General features: G+C 33.9%; 1 protein-coding gene across 2 annotated transcripts in view; it reads right to left on the reverse strand.

Moving 5' to 3' along the window:
- Positions 1 to 26,411, reverse strand: part of PTPRK (protein tyrosine phosphatase receptor type K) — a 495,428-nt gene that overhangs the window by 33,185 nt on the left and 435,832 nt on the right. The window contains exons 14-16 of one of the 2 annotated variants that reach the window (XM_090279829.1): positions 7,511 to 7,649; positions 6,407 to 6,448; positions 4,408 to 4,437 (exon numbers count right to left, since the gene is read on the reverse strand). In XM_090279829.1, the coding sequence (XP_090135955.1) occupies positions 4,408 to 4,437; positions 6,407 to 6,448; positions 7,511 to 7,649 (211 nt within the window). The remainder of the gene's footprint in view (positions 1 to 4,407; positions 4,438 to 6,406; positions 6,449 to 7,510; positions 7,650 to 26,411) is intronic. The other variant, XM_090279830.1, reaches the window with a different exon arrangement.

A 26,411-nucleotide genomic window follows, 5' to 3' on the forward strand; every position in this document is an offset into this window, starting at 1 on the left:
AGGAATAACATGACTACTTTTTCAAGTTTATTTTACTATACTCATCCAATGAAAATAAACAAAGCAATCCCATTTTTCATTCTATTATTCAGTAACAATGCAATGTGTGTAGCATTAACATATTTAACAGTATATTTACAAAGTTAATCCAAACCTAATCTGGAGACTTGTAAAATCAAGCACAGCTAGATATAATGCAAATACACAGGACTATATGGAAAAATTACATGCTATATAAGGAAAGTAGATTTTTACACAAATGATTATAATCCTGAATTATAGACATGGTCAAATCCTAAAAGTGTATTTTAGAACCACATGGCAGAGTACCCACTATAGAAATGCCTTATAAAGTAAGCAGGGCAAATGACTTAAGGGACTTGCAAAATAGAAGAGTTAGACTTTTCAGCTACTCAAATAATGAAATCTTTATCTTACACATAGAAGATATGAAATACATTGATTCTTTGTGACTGTTACACATGAAACATTATAAAAACTATTAAAGATATATAAAACATTTATATCACGTTAACAAGGCAATTTATATGATATAAATAAAGGCAGTCTGAAAGCTTGTAGTAACCAGATTGTTTCTAAATTTATGGCAGCAGTTTATGTTGCCTTGGAAATATTCTTTAGTTGTTTTAAGAATACCATTTTCAGCTAGATTATTAACTAGAACATCTTCTTCTGATTCTCATTAGTATCTGTATTAAACGTTCTACAAATACTTTTTTAAGGGCTCATTTAATAGTTGTATTTATGTCTAAGAGCCTTTCCTTTAAAAAATTAATCTCGCAATTTAAGAGCTTCTCCTAAATAAAATTTTTTCCCTAAGAATTATAAAACTTGACTTCTGGGGGTTTATAGCGAGCATATGCACACAGCAGATACGACACCTAAATAAGACAGTCATAAACTAAGCTTTAGGGATGAAAATTATTATTTTTAAAGAAAAAATAATAATGATAATGATAGTACTAGTAGTAAGAAAACAATGAAAAAGTATAATAAGAATTACCATCATCCACATCATTACTACTACTAACTACACCACCACCACCACCACCATTTATTAGCGATATTTGCTCTATTCATTGAAAATGAAAAAGCTCTCTCTTTTTTTCCAGGCTAGGCAGTAAAATCCTCATAAAAACCTGACAGGTTTCAGATAGGAATTATGAACTGGTGCTGCAGCCAGCAGTAAGACACCGTACAGGTGGGGACTGGGGAGAGCAGGACCCCAGCTCAGGTGACTGCTGGCATTTGATCTCAGTGCTGAGCTTCTGATTTCTGAGTTATATTTAAAGAGAAGTAAAGAATCTGAATATTTATGTTAAATTTCTAGATTTTTCTCAAGTGCCTTTATTTTTTGAAACAGTGTACAAAGCACATTAAACATCAGCAGGCCATATTTTAGTCTACAGACTTCACTTTCCAAACTTACTATGATGTCTTACAGGATATTTATTCTTTGACCTACAAATGCTCTTTTACCTCTAATATCTGGTTAACTTATATTCTGTTTCACCTCAACAGGGAGGCTTCTCTGACTAATTCCAACAACCTGTTTCAGGTTAGGCTTACCTGCTGGGTGTATTTATAGCACGATGTTTGCTGCCTCTAATAACACTCATCACATATCATTGCAAGTGTGCTTTTAATTGTTTTCCCCACTGTGTGTTCCATGAAGGAAAGAACCATCTGTATATTCCTAGCATTTAGAGCAGTGTCTGCCACATAGCAGGTACTCACATAAGTACTAAATGGATGGATTAGGCCTGTTATATGCTTCGCACTTTTCCTTTGTTAATTCAATTAATTCTCAGATCAACCCACTGAAAAAGGCATGAGAATTCTAATTGTACAGATGAGTTTATTGAGGCTCAGACAAGTTAACTTGCCCAAGGTTATTTATCTAATAAGCAGTGAAAAATGACCTGGTTTCAAGCCCTATACTCTTAAGCTATATTCAGTTGCTGACGTTTATTAATGCCGCATTACGAAGTGTACTACACTATGAAGCACCTGCTTACTCTAGGAGCTAAGAATTAATTGTTACAAATGCGAGAAGAGGAATGTGAAAGGAGCACAAATGTTTTGACATTTACAATTTTTGAAACAGCAAATCAGTTTAAGAAATAACTTCCAGCCTTTGTTGGGCATGAAGAAAGAATAAATCCATTTCTCAAAAAAAAAATTAAGAGACTGAATGAGATAAAAATAACAACTTGAAATATGAATTAGAATTATTAAAATTTTGAAGATGGGCAGTTCAAAGCAAATAGAAAAGGCATACTTAAACTTTGAGGCTTTACTTTAAGATATATATAATTTATACATGTTTTATGATTAAGGAAAAATATAAAGTAATGAATTTGTCAAATTCATGGCAGGTAAAAGTTTTCATGGCAATGAAGTATCTTTACTTTTCAAATCCACAAACCTTTGTTAGTTATAAATTTATAGGAAACTATACCTTTATTAATATCTGCCAACCACGCATTATAGCTTTGTTCTAATACCTTAATTCTCACAACAACACTGTGAGGTAGACTTGAATTCAGGTTATTACAAAGCAAATAAAAATTAATAGAATTAAGTGTTTTGGTCAAGAACTGAGAGTTATTATGATGATGTCACTGAATGTTAGCTCAAAGGTCACATCCGATTTACTTTTAAATTCTAATCTAATTTATTACTGCTTTTATTTATTTATTTCTTAAATCTCCAATTTGGATTAGTTTCACTAGGTATGTATAAGCAGCTTTAAAAAGCCTATCTCCATGACATTCTTTCTAATTATGATTAATGATGCCTAGTAGCCCTAAATAGTACAATAACAGGCTCATAACCTACTAGCTAGTCTAGAATACTGGAATGTTACCCATCCACTAAAAAGGCAACTCCATTCCAACATTATGACTATATAGTTAATAGAAAGCTTATTGACATTCTCATAATTAAATACTTAATGATTTCTGTGTTTTGATGCTTTGTCTCCCTCTTAGCAACAAGCATGAATAATGTGCACTTCAGGACAGTTAAGTAATTCATTTTGCAACTACTTGAGTTTGACAGATGTGCAAATGACTTTCATTATCAAAGCAGCCAACAGCATAAACTTCTGCAGGTGGATGTATGGGTGGGCTATAAAGAGGAAAAGTGCTCCATCATTGTACGAAATGGTACAGTTAATTACCTTTGGCTTCATCCAACATGACTTAACAAGGATATTACAATTCATCACAATAAGCTAAGAGCATTGTTAGTTTACACTTGCTTGTTTAGCAGATTTAAAGAAGGAAATCTTTATAATATGTAAAAAGGTTGGCAGAATTCTATTTCAGTTATTAAGAAGCCATACATTTTGTTGTAAAGCTAGCTTAAATTTAGCTAGTGAAATTATAGTGTGGGATATATGCCCCAAACATACATAATCATAAATCCTTAAGCCTTAAAAGTTGGTGGATAAAGTAGTGATCAAACAATGTCCATGAATACTTTGTTGTCTTATTCTTTTGGATTGGATGAATATCCTGGCATCTAAGGTAATAAATTGAAAATAACTAGGGAAATAGAGTGGACAATACTTATCCAAACTAGCATTCCATATCTAATTACAGGCAGAGCTAAGACTTTGGAAGAGAAAAGGACAGATGTGACACCCATGTGTGTCTTGTATAGGTAGGTAGAGGGGGATTTTTCCCCCTATTGGTCTTCATTCTTTTAAAATAATAATCTTATTTAAGTTAAAATAAATAATTTTTCATCTCTAAAAAATAATTTTTATTTCTTTGAAACTGAAACATGATTTTATGTATTTGTTTTCACAAGAATATACTGACTGCCTAGATGGACAGACCAAAGATGTTTGTTCTGAAGTTATAACCCATTTTGGATTCCTGAATTGAGGCGACAGATGTTTTCACAGTAAGTTCTGACATGACTGGCATCCTATGAAGCAGCTTTTGATTGTTCTTCTATGAACACATCACTTGAGTCATTTTGTCATTACAGTGTTACATAAAGATAGGGATTAGTGAGTTACAACCACTATCTCTACCAGACGAGTGATGTATCATATTGATAAGTTACTGGTTTGACTTAAGTCAATAAATGATGTTTTGAGTTGTAGACTAAAGCTACTTGTGGAAAATTGAAAATTAAAATTAGAAGTACCTGAATATACAGAAAGACAATATCCCTTTTAAAAAAGATTAACAAAGTAAGTTAATAGGTAAACTTTATAGTTAAGAGTCCAGAAAAAACATTTTTTTGAAATATCACTAAAATTGCAAACATCCTGTTATTTTCTTTTCTTTTTTGTTTTGTTTTGTTTTTGAAAAGGGATATTGCATCTTTAACACATGTAAAGTTGTATATCACCCATTTTCTACTTACAGGTAGTAGGAGTAAGAATAGTAGCTCCTCCTGGCAAGCAAATCACAGACAGTGGAAAAAGAGAAGCAATGGTGAATGAAAAGCGTGACTCTGTCACATTCAATAAAGCAGAAAAATGTGCGTTAAAATTAAGATGAAATAAAATAAAATTCATGTTTTTTTTTTGGTTTGCATTTCAATTTGCTCATGCATTGGTTAGATATCTTTGCCATGCAATTAGACGGATATGCAATAGAAAAATAAAATTTTAAATACATAATTTGGGAAAAAATAACATGCCAACATTTCTTTTATAGCCAAAAAAAAATTGAAAAATTAAATGGATTGTGTATCTTCAACATGCAGTTAGGCATATCATCCATTACCATCTAAATGTCATGACAGATGGAACAGCTGTGTATAGAACTTGTACACTAAATTGATTCTTTTTCTTTCGATACAAAACATAAAGACCTATTAGGTTAATATAGAATATATGCAGAATGACACCTGAATTGTTATAAACAAACCATTATATCTTAATGGTGCACAGGTACATACATATATTATGAGAATATACGTATGTACCATATACTAGATGTATGTGACCATGATATCATACACAAACATTTACTGTATTGAAACATAACTTTAAATTTATGTTTGGAATTATTAAATTATTCATGCTGTGCATTTAAAATATAATACATAACCAATGAAACAATGGCATACATTTTTAAATAATACAAAAGCAATTAAATTAAAAAATGGCATTGCGTTTTGAAAGATGCGATATCCCTTTCCGTAGCCTAAAAACTTACTTTATATATGCCCTCAGCTGTAGAATCTTACTAAATTGAATTCCAAACCATTTCTTTTTACAACATCCAAAAGTGCACAGAATGTTTTTCAACCTGAGAACTGTACCTATGCATATTGTTATTCCCAGTGGGGGATAAAATCTTGAGAAACTCAATAATTTCTCATAAAAATAAAGATAATAAAAGGCTAAAATATTTTGCCTTTCCATTATTTTTATTATACATTTGTGTACTAAAAGGGTCACTATGCTATATACTGAAATTGTTTCCCTAAACTTGATGCTATTCAATACTGTTATAATATCTATGATTTTGTGTATGTATAATAAATATAGTTGTGAATAAATCATAGAGGATACATGTGTGACACACAACATATGAGTAAAAGTCATTAAAAAGTTGCTTAGTGATATGTAAAGGGATTCAAGTAATTTATATTAAATATTGTAATGTAAAATATCTAAATATGTACCTTTATCTACAAAATTGCAATTTATCCTAGTCATGGAGGTGATGAGGAAGAGAAACAAAAGCCCTAGTACACTCTTACCAAAAGGCAATCAATTAAAGCATTAGTATGAAAACTCCAACATTAAAACATTTTGAGGCTCATTTATCCAATCATTTAAAATATGAACCAGAAAAGAATTTCTTACATTATGCAATTATAGAGAGTTGTCAGAGCATATACCCACCCACCACTCCCAAATCATGCTTAGAAATTGTTCTGATGTATTTTGTGAAATGTATGTTTTAATTTATGGTTGTTGTTATTTCAAAAACAGAAGGCCATGGATAAGAAAGACTCCAGTAACAAATAACTGTTTTCAAATGCACAATAAAATTGATCATTTCACCCAATTTTAACTAAGTGAGAACATAATCAGAGACTATGTCCAATCTGAAGTGACTGGAATAATTCTAATTGTGAAGCAAAGTTGAATTAACTTTCTAAACTGTTTAGTGTAGTTAACCCTCCAAGTATAAATTTCCAGTACATAAAAGCATAAGATTTGGAGGTTATACTCAATACTCTTATTGATCTTGACTGGCAAATCTGTATTACTAAATACTTAAATCTTCTTTTCTCAAATAGGATATATTTTCCAACCACAGAGGTAGACGACAGCAAAAAGAGAAAGCACTATCGGGGAAAGCATGTAAGTAGCTAATTTAACACAAAACACTATAATGCATACCTAATGTTTCTAATGCAGATGTGTCTTCTCCAACATATATATCTCCAGGAAATAATTGTAAAGAGGCAATACATTAAAATAAACTCTGATGGAATCATTAAACATGTAATATGAATCTTATCTATATTGTTAATGATATATTTTGAGTATAAAATAATAATAATAATAGTATATTATATGACTTAATGTAATATAATCAACATCATTTATTACATTACTCAATTTAACTCATAAATTACAAACACTTCTACACAGAAAACTATTTTGGGCCATACTCTGCATGTAAAGATGGTTTTTAAGAAGTCCTTCACAATTATAGTATTATCTAAAACATATGATTAGAAGGATTGGAGAGTTGTATTAATTTCTAAGACAATGCCTGACAGATAATGACACAGTACAGAATGGAAAAGTTCAAATTATATAAGTATACAGCATATAAGTATATAAAGTATAAACTGTATACTTTAAAATGTTTTTAGCAGGAGTATACTTTAATCTCCAGACTAGAGTACATATGAAACTTTAGTGGGTCTTAATATCGCCATATAATTCTAGAAGATGATGGTAGTAGTTAATACAGTATAAAAGATTAATGCTCAATTTTTAAAAGTTGACTTTTCATGTTAAAGTGCTAAAATAATCAGTGAATATTTAATATCCAGTTTCACAAAATAATGTTTATATTCTTCTCATATCTTATTTATGCCAATATTTAGAAAATTAGAGTACAAAATAATTCATAGACCATAACCCAGATATTATGATAAATCCTAATTTTGTCATTCTAAATAAACAACATGACATACAAGATAAACTGGTACTTCAAGTATCTCTGCATTTGAGATATTTAAATCATACACTAATTTCAAGGTTAATGTGAGAAAAAGTAGATATTTATATTTGAAATTAAACTACAAATAACCAGTAAAAATTTATCTGAGAAGCCTGAGAAAGACTCAGATGATGACAACAGGATTAAAATGCAATTTCTTTTCTAAATTTAATTCTCTAATTTAAAAGAGCTCAAGGAAACCAAAAAAGTAGTTGGCATCTAGTGACACAAATGATAAATGAGCGAGACATAACAAAATCAGGCCTTACCTCTTTTTTACAATTAATACAACAACGAGGAGGAGGAGGATGAACACCAAAATTCCAGCACTAATTCCTGCTATTTTCACCACTCTGTCTGTCTGCTTCGCTGGGTCTGGAATCACTTCTGGTTCTTCTGTTGCTGCTGCTACATGGGGGAAAAGTGGGACAACTGTAATTGAATAACCAAAAAATAAAATTTAAAATAAATAAATAAATAGATAAATAAATAAATAAGAAATAATTCACATTCTCCTAACAAAGAAAACCCAGATAATAAACTTGCAAAACAGAAATCTGAGAAGGCAAAATCTTAAAAAACATTTTTTTGTGCATGTTCAAATCCTTTCTTTCTTGAAGTCACCACCATTCCCCATATACACGCATACTAAAAATTATAATCTTTAATTAATTTACAAGCTCTAGTAGCCCTCTGAGGACACTTTTCTTTTACCACAAAAATTGGCAGGGAAAAGTATTATCTATATTTTATATTAACAAATTGAAGCTTAGATGAAGATGGATTATAAATTGCTCAAGAACAGGGACAAAGTCTAACACATCTTCCTTCTATCATCTAAAACAGCAGTTCCAGATCCACAGCCCCTCCCGCTAAGAACGTGTGTGATGAGATACAGGGGATTCTCAGGTCTCAGCCCATTTGGAAAACTGCCTTAAAGACCCAATCACAGAGTCAAGGGATGGTAGCTGAATGAACAAACAAGTAAATCCCTAAACCTAACCTCATACCTTTCCAATGAATAATTTGCTGCTTCTCCTTTTAAAGTAATTCACTTTTCTACATTCTAATTCTTTCTTCTTTAGATATCTTGTCCTGGCTCCTTTACTCCCCTCTTCGCCATTGTTACCCCCAGTTCTGCACATCTAAATACCTGCGACCAGAGTCACTCAAAAGGGGACTTACGCAAGGTTGCTAACTTCAATTTTTCCAGGCAAGAAAGTAAAAAGAACTAACGTATCTAATATTAATATCACTTCATAAAATGATAATTTAAAGCTAAACCAGTACGAAACATGGTTTTAAAAAGGGTTAGAGAGAAATGTTGATTTTGCAAAACAATTCACTATAGCTCCCTTAAGTTATCTTATTTCAACTGGATAAAAGAAAGCTTCCATGTGAACCAGTATTTGGTAACTATTATTCTCAAATAGGAAAAGCAAGCCTTGAGTTTGTTTCTTATGGTAAGCAAGAGGTTTTTCCTTGACACTTTCCATGTATACAGGCTTCAGGGAATTTCCAAGCTAATTAATTATGAATAAAGGTAGTTCAATGTTTACCATATTTGTAATTCCACATTATGGTTCAACTCATCAAAACATGTATTAATATATCGGGAATCTCTTTTCCCAAAAGCAACTTTAGAAATATACAGTTTATGTATTATAGAATTATACATCTGAAACTGATATAATTTAAATAACCAATGTCACCCCAACAAATTCAATAAAAATTTTAAAAAGACATACACACAAATAATAAAGACAGGGAATATATTTTAAAGTTGCATATAAAGCTAAAAAGAATATTGCTTGTAATTCTCAAAATGGATATGTTTGACAGTTACCACTTCAAATAGAGAACAGAATGTATGACATAGAAATCTCGAGAAAAAAACATAAGTCCAGGCAAAAAGACCTTATTACTGACCTATTAAAGCTTATTTTCATCAAGTTCTAGGTTACACTTTGTTTTAAAAGAGTAATCCCTTCTGAAACTCTTTAAAAGACCAGTTCTTGTTCAATGAGGTAAACATATTTTAATACACTATTGTAGTTCAATAAAACATTCTATTATGAGATAAATTTCTAAAGATATTATTACACAAGTAGCATGTTTTGTAAGAATCTTCATAAGTGCTAAGCCCCACCAGAAGCAAGCAACCTTCATAAAACACTCAGGTGGCAAATATAAACTACATCATGAAGTATGAACAGCCAGCCTTAATACTAGCTGGGTTTAGTAATTAAATAACCAAATAAACATGAAGGTGATGGCTAAATGCAGCTCTCCCTAGGAACATGTTTTGGTGGCTGTTTCCTCTTGATTGTGAAGCCTCCTCAAAGTCTTTAGTTATGAAATATATTATTATTATTATTACTACTATGACTACTAAGAGTATTAAGAGTATTTTTATTAAGTGTCTGCATAAATGTATTACTTTCGATAACTTGAATCAAACATATTTTTCTAAGTTCTTGGCCTAATATAACTAAGGAATATAAATATCCTATCTAAAGTCATTCAAACTTAGAAGAGTCATTAACAGAAACACAAGCAGTAGCCCGAAGTGAGCATTTTCTATTTTCTGTTTTTTAAAAAAGAGCAAAAAGCTATTGTAGAGACTGCACTCCTGAGCCCTGTTTATAATTTATGCACATAGGCAGAGGCAATGTAGAGCACCTTTTTCAGAAATGATTTCCTTTGCCATAAATCTTTACCTTTTTATCTGTCAAGGAATGTTCTGAGTCCCCAGTGTTCTAAAGCTAAGAGCAGCATAATTCTTTGGACAGTGAGAACAAATTTAGACAGTATTTCATTTTGATTGTGCAAATTTTTGAGATGCTTTTTATTTTTCCAAAAATAGTTAAAGTAACTTTAAAATTGTGTCCTTCCTCCCACTACTTAAAAATAATTTACCTAAAACAATCAGATTTAAAAAAACCTAGAAACATACCTCAGAATGTACTTAAAAATAATATTATTTAAGAGCTGCATCACCCAAAAACATTCTTCCATTTTTATGAAGGATATTAGGGATAGAAGCTTCTAGGTGTAATATATTTTGAGATACCATCATTTGTAAATTCTGCACATCCTCTAGGTCAGGGGTTCCCAACCCTGGGCTACAGTTCAGGTCCGTGGCCTGTTAGGAACTGGGCCCCACAGCTGGAGGTGAGCCGCAGGCCAGCGAGTGAAGCTTTGTCTGGATGTACAGCCGCTCCCCATCGCTCACGTTACTGCCTGAGTGCTGCCCTCTGTCAGATCAGGGGCGGCATTAGATTCTCATAGGAGTGCGATCCCTACTGCGAACTGTGCATGTGGCGATGCTAGCGCTGGGGAGTGGCTGCAAACACAGATCACCATTAGCAGAAAGGTCTGACTGCACAGAGACCATAATAAACAAATATCTTGCAGACTCATATCAAAACTCTTATCAGTGAGTGCCAAGTGACAAATAAGCTGCATCTGGTGGCAGCCTATAAAGCCACCCCCACCCCCAGTTGGTGGAAAAATTGTCTTTCCCTAAACTTGTCCCTGGTGCCAAAAAGGTTGTTACTGCTATTCTAGGTATTTTACTAGAGCTTTCTTCCCTTCTCAGTTATAATCAATTCTTAAAAATTGTTCACACTCGCTTCCCAATCATTATTTATTTTATCTGTAAAATAAAAATAATAGTAGCACCTTTATTATGTAGTTTTTAGGAATACCAGGTGACATAATGATGGGAAAAGTTTTTATAAACTGTGAAACATTGGTACCAGAAGTAGTAGTAGATGCTGCTGTCCTGGGGGAAGATGGTCTGGATGTTAGCTATTTGGGTCCATCCCATAAAAAGTAAAATTATGAACAAGGGCACTGACACTATTGAAAAACAGTTTAAAAAATATTAGCAGTCTATTGAATAAATATATAATGATGAGTTTTGTAAAGTACATATTATTAATTAAATAATTTGCCACACTGTACATCTAAGCCCTACAGGCATCTTGAAGCAAGTATTATTTAACTCAATGATCCTTTGAAGTCATTTTGCTTTATCATATCATGTGATCTCATGAAATTTGTCTAGTCTTAGATTGTTGACTAAAAAACAGGGTCTATTAGAGCTTTATATTGATGAAAATAAACACAGCTATGTGTTACATATTTTGTTTAAACAGTAACAGAATATAGTTTATTCTTTTTAATAAGAATATGAATATTACTTGAAAAATTATGATGTAGAAAATAATAGTGCAGTAGTATATAAAGGTTTTAACCAACTATGAAATTGAAATAAAGATTAATATTATAAATGTTTCAGATTAATTTCATATGGCTTAAGACATCTTCTTGTAGTCTTAGATTTTTATCAATTTGTTTTGGTTTTAAAACCACAGTTCAAATATTATATAAAACTCTGAAGAGATGATAAATATACTTTTTGCAAAGGCAATAAAATTACTATCACATTTCAGGAATGTATTTAAAGGTTAAAAAACTAGTAAAATATATATTTTTTGCTTCATAGTAACTCAGTGAAAGGCAAATATTTTATTTCACATATGAATTTTTCATTGAGCTTTTCATTTAGTTATATTAATTCAATTGAGCAAAACAGAGCCTTAGTGTGTTCTATTAGTTCTTTAACACAGGCAGGTCTATTTGCTAAATTCTGCCTGAAATTTGTCCTTAATTCTCCATTCCATCTTCTTGAATCAACTTGCTTTTTCACTAAGACTCTCTGTTTCCCATATAGGTCTTTACAGATCTATCTTGTATATACTGCCACCAGAATGCATTTCCTAAAATGCAAATGTGATTAAATGACTCCGTTAACTGCTTTCCATTCAAGAGAAAAGGCAAAAGTTTTTGATATGACATATAAGGTTTTTCAAAACTAGACCATAATTGACTTTCTCAATCTCATCTCCTGATCATTTCTTTAGAGTTTCATACCCTAACCATGTGAAAGCATTAGCCACCCCCACAACTCAAATACTCCTTGATCTATTTCAGGGTTTGGTAAACTGTGGCCTCATGAGTCCTTTCCATCAATTTTGACTGCAACTATTATATGATTGCAAACAGTCAACTTTACAAGATAATGCCAAATTGCTACTAATTTACCTATTCACTGGCATTACTTGTAAACTCTCTTTAAATTACTTAGCACTTTGTATGATCAGACTTTGACATTTTTGCCAATTTGTGGTAGAAAGCGATACCTAATATGCTTTTGGTTACTGTAATTACCTCTTGAGAAACTTGTTTAAAATATTTATACCAATTTCTTCTCTGAAATGCTGGGAGCACAACTCTGACGCCTTTTATTTTTCTATTTGGTTTTCATGTTTTGCTTACTGGCTTATAGAAATATTTCACATGTGGATAATAATCCTTTGCCAGTTATATGTGTTGTAAATACCTCCTACTAGATGGCTTTCCTTTAATTTTAACTATGGTATTTTGATGACTAGCAGTTCTTAATTTTAATGAAGTCAAATATAGAAATTATATATTTGAATTTTTAATAACAATGCCTTCTTTTTTCTCTAAAAGTTTTAAAATTGTGCATTTCCTATTTAATTCAGGATCCATCTGGAATTGTTTTCTGAGTGTGATATACAATAGGAAGATATTTCAGCACACTCCCACTTCCTGCATATCTGTGGTCAAGTGTCTAATTGATCCATGATCTTCAAAACCACTTCTGTCCTGTATCCAAATTACATAAATGCCTGAGTTCAATTTTTAGATTACCCATTATTTTTCATGAGGCAATATATGTATTGTGTTGGTTAGCATGGTTTTAATTACTATAGCTCTATAATATGTTGTAATATATGATAGACACGTTCCAATGCCTAGTCCACTTCTTGAGAATCTTGGTGCATCTTTGTATTTTGCTGTGGGTAACTTCTTCAGATTCAAGTCCAGCTGATAAATGATCTCTCTACTTGGGTAAAGCTGCTACTTAGTCCATCCTGAGTTATTTTTAAAATTTGAACAATTATGCTGTTCCTTCCTAAAAGTTCCATTTGGTTCTTTGCAAATGGTTCTTTGTTTAGTTACTCCTCAAAGCATCTTATTAATCTTTATGATTTGCACTTTATTTCTCTTAATATTATGTATAACCCTCTTTTTAAAACATATTTTATTGAATTTATTGGGGTTATATTGGTTAATAAAATTATATAGGTTTCAGGTATACAATTCTGTTATACATCATCTGTGTATTGCATTATGTATTTACCATCTCAAGTCAAATCACTGTTCTTGTACTCTGTACCTGACAATCCAAATACCTGCAGTTCTTTGGGGATTTAGATCTGCTGTTTTAGCAAATTCTCACTGTAACTTACTTGAATGCTTGGTAACCTTTGTGAGTTAATTGCTTTGTTAAACTGTAGGCCTAAATTAATCACGCTTTCATCTTAGAAAGAACTTGCAGCAACTTCTGCCAGTAATCACATGGTACCACAGGACCCAGACTATCTCTGCAACCTTTAACAGTTACCACCTCTATATGGAACCTTCTTAGGACTGACCTGATGATGTATCTTCAGCCTCTTCCTTCAGGGACTGCCAATCCCCACTGCCTATTCCTGTCCTCAGCTCCAATCACCTACCTTTTTGGGGGTGAAAGAGGCAGAAGAGAGACCCCGCACCAGGTGCTGTGAGCCCAGCAATGTATGTAAAGACATGTTCTATCCAGGTAGGATTGTTCTGTAGTTACTCAGAGTGCATACTCTGTCAGGCCTCCAAAAGTGAAAGTCAGATCATAAGATTTTATGTTTTTATTTTTCCCAAGACCTTATCCTTAACTACTCTCTTGCCTCTAAAACATGAGTTAATTATCTGTCCATAAACCACATGTAAAATTGTGTTGCAAATATTTTTCAATAAGTCTGCAACATATGCCAGTTGGGGAGCTAATTGAGGGCAGAGATATAATCTCATTCATCTTTTTATGTCCAATGATTTACATAGTGACTAACAGTTTAGTCTAATGAATAAGACAAATAAAAATATTCAACATTTATCAATGTGTTATGCAAATGAAAGCATATACCCACTAAAATGAACTGTTTAACGTTTTAACTCTTTTGAAACAACAGACATTAAACCTAGAGTTAACTGATTTATGAAATCTATAATTATGCTTTAAGAAAAATTTTGTTCCACATAATAGCAATGGGAAAAGAATGTCAACATATCTAGAAAATATAGGAATTACTCTAATCATGTGAGATTAAATACTTTTGTATAACAAAACCATTGATTTGAGTTTGAGTTCCAGCTCTGGCACTTAGGAGCTAGGTGACCTTACATGATTTAACCTCCATGTTCCTCAGTTTTCACATTGGTGAAAGAAAAATAATAAAGGCACCTACCTTCTAGGTTGAGGCTAAGATTAAATGTATTAAAATACATAAAGTGCTTAGGACAATTATCTGATATATAATAAGGCCCCAGTAAGTATTAGTTAAATATAATTAAATTCAGATAAAATTTTCTTTCCAAATCTAATTTCTGAACCATAGTTAATGAGTTCAGATAAACAACATCCAATAGGCAGAAGTCTAATATCTAAAAATACAGAGATATTAATGTTACTCTTCATCATTTATCACATATTTATTGAATACCGCAGGGGTACAAAAGACTTTACTAGGCTAAAAGTCAGAAAGATGAACAAATGCTCTCTCTTCAGAGAGTACCTAAACTAGAAGCAAAGATAAATATTTAGATAACTGTACTTATTAACAGAATATGGCAAGTATGTACTAAAAAGCAGCATAACTAGGGTTCTGTACAGGGTGATGAAATTGTATCTGGTTTGTTAACATCCTAAGACATTTCTTAAGTCATTCAACATCAAAGTTCAGCTGTAATTTTCAGCTAAAGGAAAAGCTCAGAAGAGGTAAATGTCTTTATCATGGTCACAGTATTATTGACACAATTAAAAATATAGCCCATGCTTCCTGACTCCCATCTGGCACTTCTGCTTGAGAGAAATGTGATTAGGAAGATTTTTACCACTGTCTTCTCAGAGAGACAGAGGGAAGGAGGGAGAGAGGAAGATAGAGAGAATGAGAGAGAGAGAAAAGAAAGGTTGACATCTCAATCACTACCTAACATAAAGAAAGAAGTAAGTTGGCGGTCACATCAAATCCTTTCTAGAAAAAAGCAGACCTGTGTGGGTAGAGAGAGAGATGGATGAAGGAATGAAATCTGGGAGGTTCTTAGAGAACATCATAAAATACTTTTTTAAAAGAAGAGCAATATAAATCCATGTCCCACCTTAAATCCATGAGGAAGGCATAGGTTTCCTTCCTTTCATTAGTAAATGATCTGTTGCTCTTAGCACATGCCTGGCACATTTCGAGGCTCTGAATCATCTTTACTGAACAAGACATGAGAAATCTCTGTTCTCACAAAGTTTACATCCCATGTTGTAAAGCAGAAGACGAACAAGTAAAGAAGGATCTGATAGTGAGAAATTCCCTACCGAGAATTAAAATAAGGGATGAGATGGGGCACAGTGCTGACCTTGTTAGATTCAAATGCGAGGGAAAACCTCTCTAAAGAAAACATGGAAGTGGATGGTGTGGCTTTTTACTGAGATGAGGAAGGGTGTCATATCAATAATAAAATGCTTCGAATGTCTACATACATGAGAGTTCAGAGATGATGGAGCTGTCTTGTTAATAAAAGTTGTTTTAAAAACATCAAGTAATAAAGGAGATCAGAGAATAAAAGAGGGTGAAATTAAAAATTAACTTTGGGGAGTAAAAAATAAGATTAATAATATAATGCCATAACAATAACCCTGGAGAAAAATGAGCTGGCCAGTTTCATGGCAAAGGGGAAAGGAAAGTATAAATAATCCTCCATATACTGATTATTATATGTGGGGCATCCGAGTACTAATGGCCCGTTAAAAGTAAAATAGATTGAGCTGAAGATTACTGAGAAATAAAAGAAATAAAATAAATGATGCTGGATCTCATATTCACACCCAGTGTTTAAAGCAAAGTAGGTTACAAACAACTAAATCTGAACCTGAGAGTAAAACATTTATGAAGTGATAAATGTGAATATCTATAGATATTAAAGGGAAAAAGCTTCATGAGAATGTCAGTGATTTTTTTCTCTCTCTCATAAACTACAGGATCAGAAAATTCTCTTCTTCAGGGAAAAATCTGGAATATTAAAATCCAGGCACTGCATGTAATTAAAGGGCAAACGCACTTGACATTTTTGTTGGCATAGAACTCAGCATGCCAGATTTGGGCCAGTCATCCAAACATGCCATTCAAAACGCAAATGAAAAGACACACATAAACACACGCATTTGAATGTAATATAATTTGAAATATTAGAGAAATATAAACCAAACAAAACCTTAAATAATGTTAAAGTTAACAATGATGTGATATCTAAAGTAATACCTTTTTAGTTATTTTCATTTTCCTTATTTGTAAAACGAGGGGTTAAGATTAGCTAGGGTATTTTTGGCTACTTTTAGTTATGTATTCTGCTTTTATTTTCAGCAGTTCATTTTCTACCAAGGCTTGGATAATTCATTAATCTGGCATATCTCAGGAGAACACACAACATGGTTTAAATCATATTAATAGAGGTTGCACTGCAATTTTCACAGGTGTTTATTTACTAAATTAGAAACTGACTTAATATTGTTCAGAAGAGCCAGATTAAAAAATGATTTTGAGTTCCAGCTTTTCCACGATGATTTAATATAAAGCCTAAATTATTAATAAATGCTTTAAAATTTGAGATTGGTTTTTAATCCTAAAATACCTTTTGGCCTTGAGTGAAAAATAGGAACCACTTTTAAAAATGGTTCTTGATAGGCTAAAATTATCTAAGCACTGGTGATGTTTCACAATTTCTATGATTCAAATTATCCAGCAAACACTTACATCCAAGACATTTTAACTGACATTTTGTCCACTTCTAGATAATGAAGCTTTTGTTTTTACACTCAAAGACCCCCTCCTTGTCTAAACAGGACCCTATTGATGACAAACATCCATCTCTTCAATGAAGCCTTCTCTAGCTCTTTCATCTCAGTCTCTTCTAAATTCCTATGCGCTGACTGGTCCTCTTTCTTATCTGTACATACTCTAAATCATGGCTCAACAGAGGTCGGCTGGAGTTTTAGGGAAAGAAAGGTTTTTTCAGGTCACCATTCACTGATTACATGGAGTTGGGGAAGTTCCATAACTTCTTTGAATCTGAGTTTCTTCATTTATAAAATGGGGCAATAATATTCTTTTATACATAGTTTAAGAATGAAGTAAGACAATCTTAAAGAAAGCTCATAAAGGCTTGTTCCCTGGGTTTTCCATATCTTTCTTCTTTGTGGGCAGACCCTGGCATCTCCACTTTCTAGCAGTGACTAGGGAATCAGGAAATATACGATCTCCGAATTCTTCAGTTATGGCAGGGATTTAACCACTGACCATCTGGATGCAGCTGCTTGAAAGACAGTTTTACAGTGTAAATGCAAATAGGCTACTTAACCTTTTGCCCACTATTCCAGAAGCCAAAAAAAGACCACCCATCACTGAGCGGTGTCGTCGTGCTCTCATATTCTGAGCAATACTCTTTTCTCCTTTATCCCTGCTTCATATTATACTGCGACCAATTTGTAAAACACACTGGGTTTGTTGCTTTTGTTGTCTTTTTGCCATTCCCACTTCTGGTCTCTTAAGATCTATAATAATTCAAACAAATGCCTACATTTTCCTTTGACCTGTAGTATATAGTTGCTTTTTTCAATTACTTCCACATCAGTGAATTCGTTGTTCATATATTTCTCCCACTTAACGTTTTGAATTCCTTAAAACTGGTTTCTAAGCACCTCAATCCAAGTGAGTCCTGCTACTGTCAAGGACTCCTAGCTTATGGAGAAAAAGAAACCCCTGCATTTATTCGGAAAAGACCTCTGAGGCCCTGTTTTCCAGCATCACCACCAGATCCCAGAGCTCGGCTCCAGTCCTCAGTAATCCCTCCCAGTCCTACCTTTGCTGGATGGTGCTAATCAATTCCTGTTTCATTAACATTCATGTGAAATTGTTTTCTCATGGGCTTTGCTGAGCCTTAGATTTTATGAGAATAACTTTTCTCAATCCCCCAAGCCTAGTATGTTTTCATATTGTGAGCATATAGAAAGCTAAGCTTTTTAAAGGAAAATTGCACTCTTCTACAAAGTGTACAAATAATGGATAGATCAAGTGTTGGATCCTGCCCAACCTTAGCTACTTGCTATTACTGCTCTGACACAGAGATTAAAAACTTACATTATAAAATATCATTCTTTCTACATGTTTCTGCTTTAAAAACACTGAGCTTTTCTGACCTACGTTGAACTGAGTAGTAGAAACAGAAGCAAAAAAGGCAAAAGTGATGAAGCAAAGACTAAAATCAGAAAAAACAAGTATGATTTGAGAAACAGAGATCCATAAAGATGGCCAATAAATTATTAATAGTGGCATGTGTTCATATTAACAATTATCCCAAAATTGTTAGCTACAGATAATTTCTAATTGTCTTAGCAAGAAGGAAAACTACAAGTGAAGAATCAGGTGATATCAGAAATCATATAGGCTCTACTCTGTTTTTCTCATCAGTTTTTCATTTCCTTCAGATTCTGTTCACTCTGTTTGCTCCATCTCCTTTTCTTACATTGTATCTAAGAGATGTTTCCAAACGATCTCGTCTTGTGTCTGCAGAGAACAAGAGCAGCAGGGTGGTGGACAGGCACCTCACACAGGTTCCCACCTGCACACCCATGTTGCATCTATGGGTGCCAAGCTGCTTTTACGGGGGGGATTAACTGACAAAATTCCACTCCCTTTCCTTTTATCAGAAGTGGGCCCACAGTCAAAGGAATTCAGTCCAAATTGGCAGAAGAAACGTGGCCCTGACCACCTCTGATAGGAAAACGAATGGGCATTGACAATGAGTGTGATTTCCCTTGTAAACAAGCAGGTCTCGGGTAGTATGAACAGAGCCCAAAGTTTCCTTGCTGAGTCACGTGCATGTTTACCTACTAACGGACAACAGAAACGGGTCAGTTTGATTTTGCTAAACGGTGAGGCCAAAAGCAGATCGATGGGAGCCAGAGTCTATGTTTTGGTTTGAACCATTTGGTCTGATGGAACAAAATAAGGTAGGCACACGCCTGGGAAGGAATTCTAGGCAGCGCATGACAATAAGAATAAACATTTTTGATTGTTCTGCATGGCTGAGAAACAAGACCCCCTTCTGGACAGGACCAGAGAGGGGCCCAGCTTTAATAGTGTTCCAATTAAGAACTGAGAGAAAGGTGGAGAGCCTCCATCTAAGATCAGAAGCCACCTCTCTTTGGAATCTGTGCGACCTAAACTTGGACGTAGAAACCGGTAGCACTCTTTATAGTACTTGATGACCTCAGCGCCACTCAGCTGTCCTGTTGTAGTTTTTCCCTGCATGTACCAACTTCTGACCCTGAATCTGCACCTTCTTGAAGTCAAACTTGACCTATCAAACTTCTAAGGAAGCTAGAATCGTGGTTTTGGCCCCCGTGAAATTTCTCTGCTCTCTTTTAGCTCCTTTGCAACCTTCCTCTTAGTACCTGTGGTAGTTAATTTTATGTGTCAAGTTGGGCTGGGCCATGGGTGCCTGGATATCTGGTTAAACATTATTCTAGGTGTACCCGTGACTGTGCTTCTGTGTGGGTTCAGCATTTGAATCAGACAGAGTAAAGCAGGTGGCCCCTTAGGGTGGGTGGGACTCATCCAATCCACTGAGGTCTCCTCTAGCACGAAGAGGCTAAGGAACGGAGAATTCCCTTTCTCTGTCTGACTGCTGAGCTGAGACAGAGGTTTTCTCCTGCCCTTGGACTGAGACTAGAATTTATATATCAATTTTCCAGGTTCTCAGGCCTTTGGACTCAGACAGGAGCTACCCATCTGGCTTTCTTGGGTCTCCAGCTTATAGAAAATAGTTGTGGGACTTCCCTGCCTACATAGTCTTGTGAACCAAGTTTTTATAATAAATTGTGTTTACATCTCCAGTTGGTTCTGCTTCTCTGCAGAATCCTGACTAATGCACTTCTTTTCATATTATCGTCACCAGAGGATTTGCACCCCACGTGTTTGCATGCTCTATATTTTGCTATGGTTTCTTGTTAAAACTCTGCTGGGAAGTCTTCTTTCCAAAACTATGATAAAAACAAAGAAACAAACTCACTTCTCATCTAGTCTATTTCAAAACAGAACTATTTGATCTCTTATTTTTACAAACAGAGCACATCATCAGGGCAAGCAAGTACGTAACCCAAAGATTTCAGTCTCTGTCTGCCATATTCTTCCTTTTCAAAATAGGCATTTAATGTACTTACAAAGGTCTAAATTGCTTAAATATTTCAAGTCATAACAGTGACTCACTCCTTTAGCACACAGTATTTCAACCCATGTAAATACACCTAAAATAATTCCCTGTAAGAGCTGTGTAAACGTCTGGACAAATCTTATCCTGTTATATCACCATGTACTTTAGCAACTGAGGTCATCTCTTTTAAGCACATGACCACTACTACTTACACTGCAACAGATGATGCTCTCAATACAAGATTATGTTGCAATGGCTTCTGCAAGCCATGATCTTATGAATCTTCCCGTTTAACAGGAATATTTTAAGACAAAAAAAAAAAAGGTTCCTTATTATATGTTTGTATTTATAATAAATGTAAATTCAGTATCAGACATGGAAATTAATAATATAATATAATGTTTTCTTAGTGTACAAAATTAGAAATACATTTTAACTAATTTCCCAGAACTTATCAATAGACTTTGCTGCATTACCACTATATTTTTGCAGTTCATTAATATGTACCAATAAGGTGAATATGAAAAGAATAAAATGTAAATTGCTATATTTACATTTTCAGCTAAGGTCACACACAGTGCTAGTTTATTTTGCAGTAAAATAAGTAAATCTTTGAGATAAATCAAATAAATTCTACAAAGCTAAAGGAACTTGCCAATATATTTAAATTAGATTATCTCAAGCTATTTCCAAATCCCCAAGAAACTTATAAATTCTGCATGTATGAACTTGGCTGACTATAAAAATTTGCATTAAGACATCCTCTTCCTATGAGGCCAAGTTTTGTTTTTCTTCATTAGTTTCTATGAATTCATATCCCAAAGCCTCTGATTTTGAAAGAAGGTTTTCTCCAACTTTTGTTATATCAAAATTATTTAAGCTGAACCTCAAAGGAGACAAGACTTATAGAGGAAGAATAAGTAAACAAATTTAGAAGATGAAAACCCATGGTTTGTAGATTAGAAAATCCTGGTTCTATCATTGCTCAAATAAGATAAAATGCTGAATGAGCAGCAAAACCTCAGAGAAAAGATCATAAAATAATTTTCCATCTACATATTCATTCCCAATTGCCACTGTAACAAATTTACCACAAACCAAAAGTCCAAAAGCAGTATCACTAGGTCAAAATCAAGGCATCACTTCAGAAGCTCCAGGAGAGAATAGGTTCCTTGCCTCTTCCTGCTTCTGGTGGTTGTTAGCTTCCTAAATTTGAGGTCACATCACTACATACAATGCCTCTCTAGCACAATGCCTTCTGATTTTCTGCATGTCAAATCCTCCCCTGCCTTTCTCTTATAAAAGACATGTGATTGGATTCAGTGCCCACCTAGTTGATCCAGGATAATCTCCCCAAGTCAATATCCTTGTGAAGTAACACGTACAGATTCCAAAGATTAGGACTTGATATGTATGGGTGATCATTTTTTGGCCTACTAAAATCTATGTGCTTTCCAACATGTTTTAAATAGTATTTCTTAAGATACATGCTTTAAATATCAAAAGAATCCTGTAGGTGAGAGACTAAAGTGATGGTATTGAGTGGCAAGTATAATAGAAGACAAAGAATGTCATTTACTCTTTTGTAGGCAGGCCTACTTCTCTTCACTCCCACTGTTACTTGTTTTTATTGCCAACAGAACCTCCCCTCATTCTCTGCATGCTCATAAACAAACACAATAGTAGCTATAGAAGGCTCTGCAATTTGCTTCAAATATTATTGTCGTTGTTGTTTTTGCATTTTACAAACATAGTTTTTCTTTTAAATCAGGTATGATGACACAATCCTGTCATAATACCTGTTTCTCAATAGTTAAGGGCTACATTTGGAAAGGTTTGAAAATCATTCATGTGCTCCAACCTTATTTTCACAAAGCCTTTACGGTAATTACAGGACTCTTAATACCCCAGTTCCCTTCACTTCCGCACATGTTCCAAGCCTATTTACACATTCGGCTTCAGATGGGGCTGCTGTCCTGCCCACCATTCTTCTGCAAGTCCAATCTCCTTTCTTTTTCAATGTATAACTCAAATCTATCTTTTCCAGGAAGCTTTCACCACTGGCCCTGGTAATCCAATATATTATCCCTTCATATATTAAACTCTCGCAGTCTTTTTAAAAACTATTGATTATTCCTTGTTTTATACATACTTAAATATGTATATATTGTCCTCACTATATTAAGCTCTTTAAAAGCAAAGACTGTCTTACTCAGAATTGATGTTCTCTGCCCTGATCCCCTATCCATCGACATCTTGCTAGAAAGACTTCCACATAGCTGAGGCTCAATAACTGTTCAATTAATTAAGCTTTTTCTTTACTTTGGTCCAAGTATTTCTGACTATATGACCTTGCTTCCCCAGTTGAATTATAAAGAAGACAGATTATCTCCTCTGATTTCTGGTTAAAGAAAAAGAGAGATAGTTATAAGACACAACATATATTTATTTTTTAAGACTGAATTCCTAAAGAGGGAGTAAACTTTATACTTGAAATTGCTATCTGAAATATCTATCCAGATTAAAAATTATTCTTTCAAAAGGGGAAATAACTATTAAAGTAATACGTTATAGCATATGTCTTAGTCATTTAAATAATACCACTTCTTTGGAAAAGCAAAACTATTTAAAGTATATATTCAATTAGTACATCTTCTTTGTATTATTATATTTCAAAATATAGATCAGAGAGAAGTTTATTTTATCCAAGCCAAGAAGTATAGATTCTTTATTTGTTGAACAAATACTGAGTGCTTTTTATATGACAGGCCCTGGGTGGATGCTAGGAACACACCTTTTAGCTTAGAGGGGATAAAAGATAATATACAAAATTTTATAACTAATTTTGATAAATCTCCTGATATAAAGGATAGGGTACTATGAGAACACATAAGAGAATATTCTAACCTAGTTTGGGAAATAAGAAAAGTATAATTATGCTGAGACCTCAGTGGTGTGTTCCAGTGAGACCAACATGCTGAATGAATGCATATTGCCGTTAGCGGGCTGTAACTCTGAAGGGAGGCCTGAAATAAGACAGGCAAGTTTGCAAGCCATCCTGGTACAGAACGTGAGTGCAGCCACAGTAAGATGTTATAGCAAAAATCCAAGTAAGGAAAGAGGGCCTAGATCCTAGTACTGAGTAGTATTTAAAAATGAAGGTAGCACTGGAGGTAAGCATTGCAGACAGCTTCGGAGGACTTCTTACAACCAGTTAAAGGCATCTTAGTGTGGCTAAGTAGTGAGAAGTGCCCCAAGGCCATCCTGGCAAGCTAAGTTACAACCAGATAATGCAGCAGACCAAACTAAAGATTTTAAACTTTACGTTAGGATCCTTTGGAAACCACAGTGGTATTTTAAACATGTGGCACAATCAGACTTGCATTTTAATATGCTCCCTCTGGTTGTCATGTGAAAAATCCCTAGGAAGAAGGCAACAGCCGATGTCGGAGGACCAGCTGCAGTAATAAAGGTGGCTCTAGAAATGCTGCAGGAAAGCAGGCAAAGTTACGTTTGGGCCGTGCAATTACGAGTGCTTGATGACTGGTCGGACAGGGGGTGTTAGGAAGAGAGAAGAGCTACTCAGTGAATGGCAATAACATAAATTCAGGTAAAGAACACTAAGATAAGGGAAAGTTTGGGGGCAGGAAGATCAGATTCTGAAGTTGAGTCTGACAGGCCAGGAGAACTAGAGACTGCAGTTATAGGGCTGTAACTCAGAAAAAGTATCTGAGAAACAGGTTTGCAAGTCATCCTGAAACAGAACACGATTGCAGCTATGGTGAAATCTTGCAGAGTGGACACGTGTAAAATGAGAAGAGGCCCAGATTCAAATTCTGAGAAACTCTAAACAAGGAGTAACACAGCAAAATGTACTAAGGGACTGTGTATAAAAAAAATATTTTTAAAGAAAAGAAAAGAAAGAAAGAAAAAAAGAAAAAGAAAGAAAAACCCATTATAGTAGGGTATTACGGAAGAAGCCAAGCAAAACTCTTGGTTTAGTCCTATTCTAAGTTTGCATAAACAAGAGAAGTATTTACCCAAAAGGTTATTTTCAATTGTTATTTTTAAGTCCAAGAACTAGAGGGCAAAAACATGTTTATTTGGACATTTTCAAACTGTACAAAAGACTTCAGTTCTTTGTTAAGTTTTTAAAAAGTATATATATATAATTTCATGTACTGGGTAAGTTACTAAGCATGGTATACCTAAAGCCTAAAATCCACTTGAAAATAGACACTAGAAATTGACATGGGGCATTTTCAGGGGATGAAGTTGACAAAGCAGTGGGAGATTATCAACAGTTCTCTAAAAGTATATATGGTCCATGAAAATTGCATCTATATATGTGCTTTTGTATTCTGATTCAAATCATATATGTCCAGCCTGAATTTTATAAGATCTGTCTTCTAAGTAGCTTACAGCATGTTTGCAGGTTTGTTTTGTTGTTGGTAATAACAGCCAAAGGGTCAAAGATATTTTATAATCTGTAAAAAACATTGTTTTACATGTCAGACAGGCAGCAGGAAAAATCTGAGTCAGGAAAAATTACTGTGTTATCTGAGGTGAGTTATTCTGCTTTTTTTGAGGCCCAGTTTTCTCAATTTAAAAATGGGATAAATCCTGTTCTCTGGGTGTGTTTTGAAGATTACCGAATACATATTTAAAGAACTTGAAAGTGCTTAGCACATAGCAATAGCTTAATATTCAGTTAATATTAATTTCAACTTAATATGAGGGAATAAAAATTTAATGTATCACATTATATAATTTGGCAGGACTACATAATTTTGAAAAATAAAGGCAATTCTTTTTGTACAGTGTGTCTCGGAAAATCTTTTTTTCTAGTTTTAAAATGGAACAGGGAAGGATTCAGTAGTAGAAGAGAAGGCCCTTATTCATTTTGTATCATTTTCTTTTCCATTGCAATAAGTAGACATATCCTCACACTGAAATTGTGGCTGATCCGACACTCTAACCAGTGCCCCATTTCATTCATTCTCTCTGTATTTGTCAATTCATTTAACAAATAATTTTTGAGCATCTGTTATGATAGCTGCTGATGGTAGATTCAAGTCTGACCCGAGCCCCAAATGCATAGAGCCTGAAGACTAGGAGGGGAGACAGATATTACACAAAGAACTATAATTGTGTTTAGTGCTACAAAAGAAAAAGACAATTCACTTCTTTTCTAGACTTGACATTTCATATGGATCAGAGAACTTTTGGATTCTTAATGGACCTCATTAATTACTTTATGATTTATAATAATCATTTGTCTAGACCCATTAATGTACACAGCTAACACACTTTTTTGCTAGCAAGAGAAGAAAATACCTAACCATGTGATAACTAAAGTATATTCACTTACTCATCATTTCTTGGAATAGCAAAAAATTATTTTTTAAAAAGCATGCTTCCCACTAGACAAAACTGTGTGTCCATTTAGTAAATAGGAAATCATTGCCTGGCTATTCATTAGTTTATTCATTGAAAAAATATGTACACTGAATAATAATGTAAGTCAGGAGGTAGTGTTAGCATACGAATGCGAATAGGACAGCACCTGCGTTCAGAGTTCAAAGGGTCTTTCAGAAACTTGTATGCCTACAAGTCAAAGTAACCTTTAAATTTTTTTCACAACTTCCTCTGTTGAATGAATGATCACTTAAGAGCTTCATAAATGCCAACTTCTTTAAATATATTATTTCAATTAAGAGGCTCATGAGGCAGGCATTTATTTGCATTTTCTTTTATATTAAGGATGAGGGCACAGAGGTG

The sequence above is a fragment of the Furipterus horrens genome, unplaced genomic scaffold (genome assembly GCF_987537825.1).
Source record: "Furipterus horrens unplaced genomic scaffold, mFurHor1.1.pri manual_scaffold_6, whole genome shotgun sequence".
In the NCBI taxonomy this organism is placed as follows: domain Eukaryota; kingdom Metazoa; phylum Chordata; class Mammalia; order Chiroptera; family Furipteridae; genus Furipterus; species Furipterus horrens.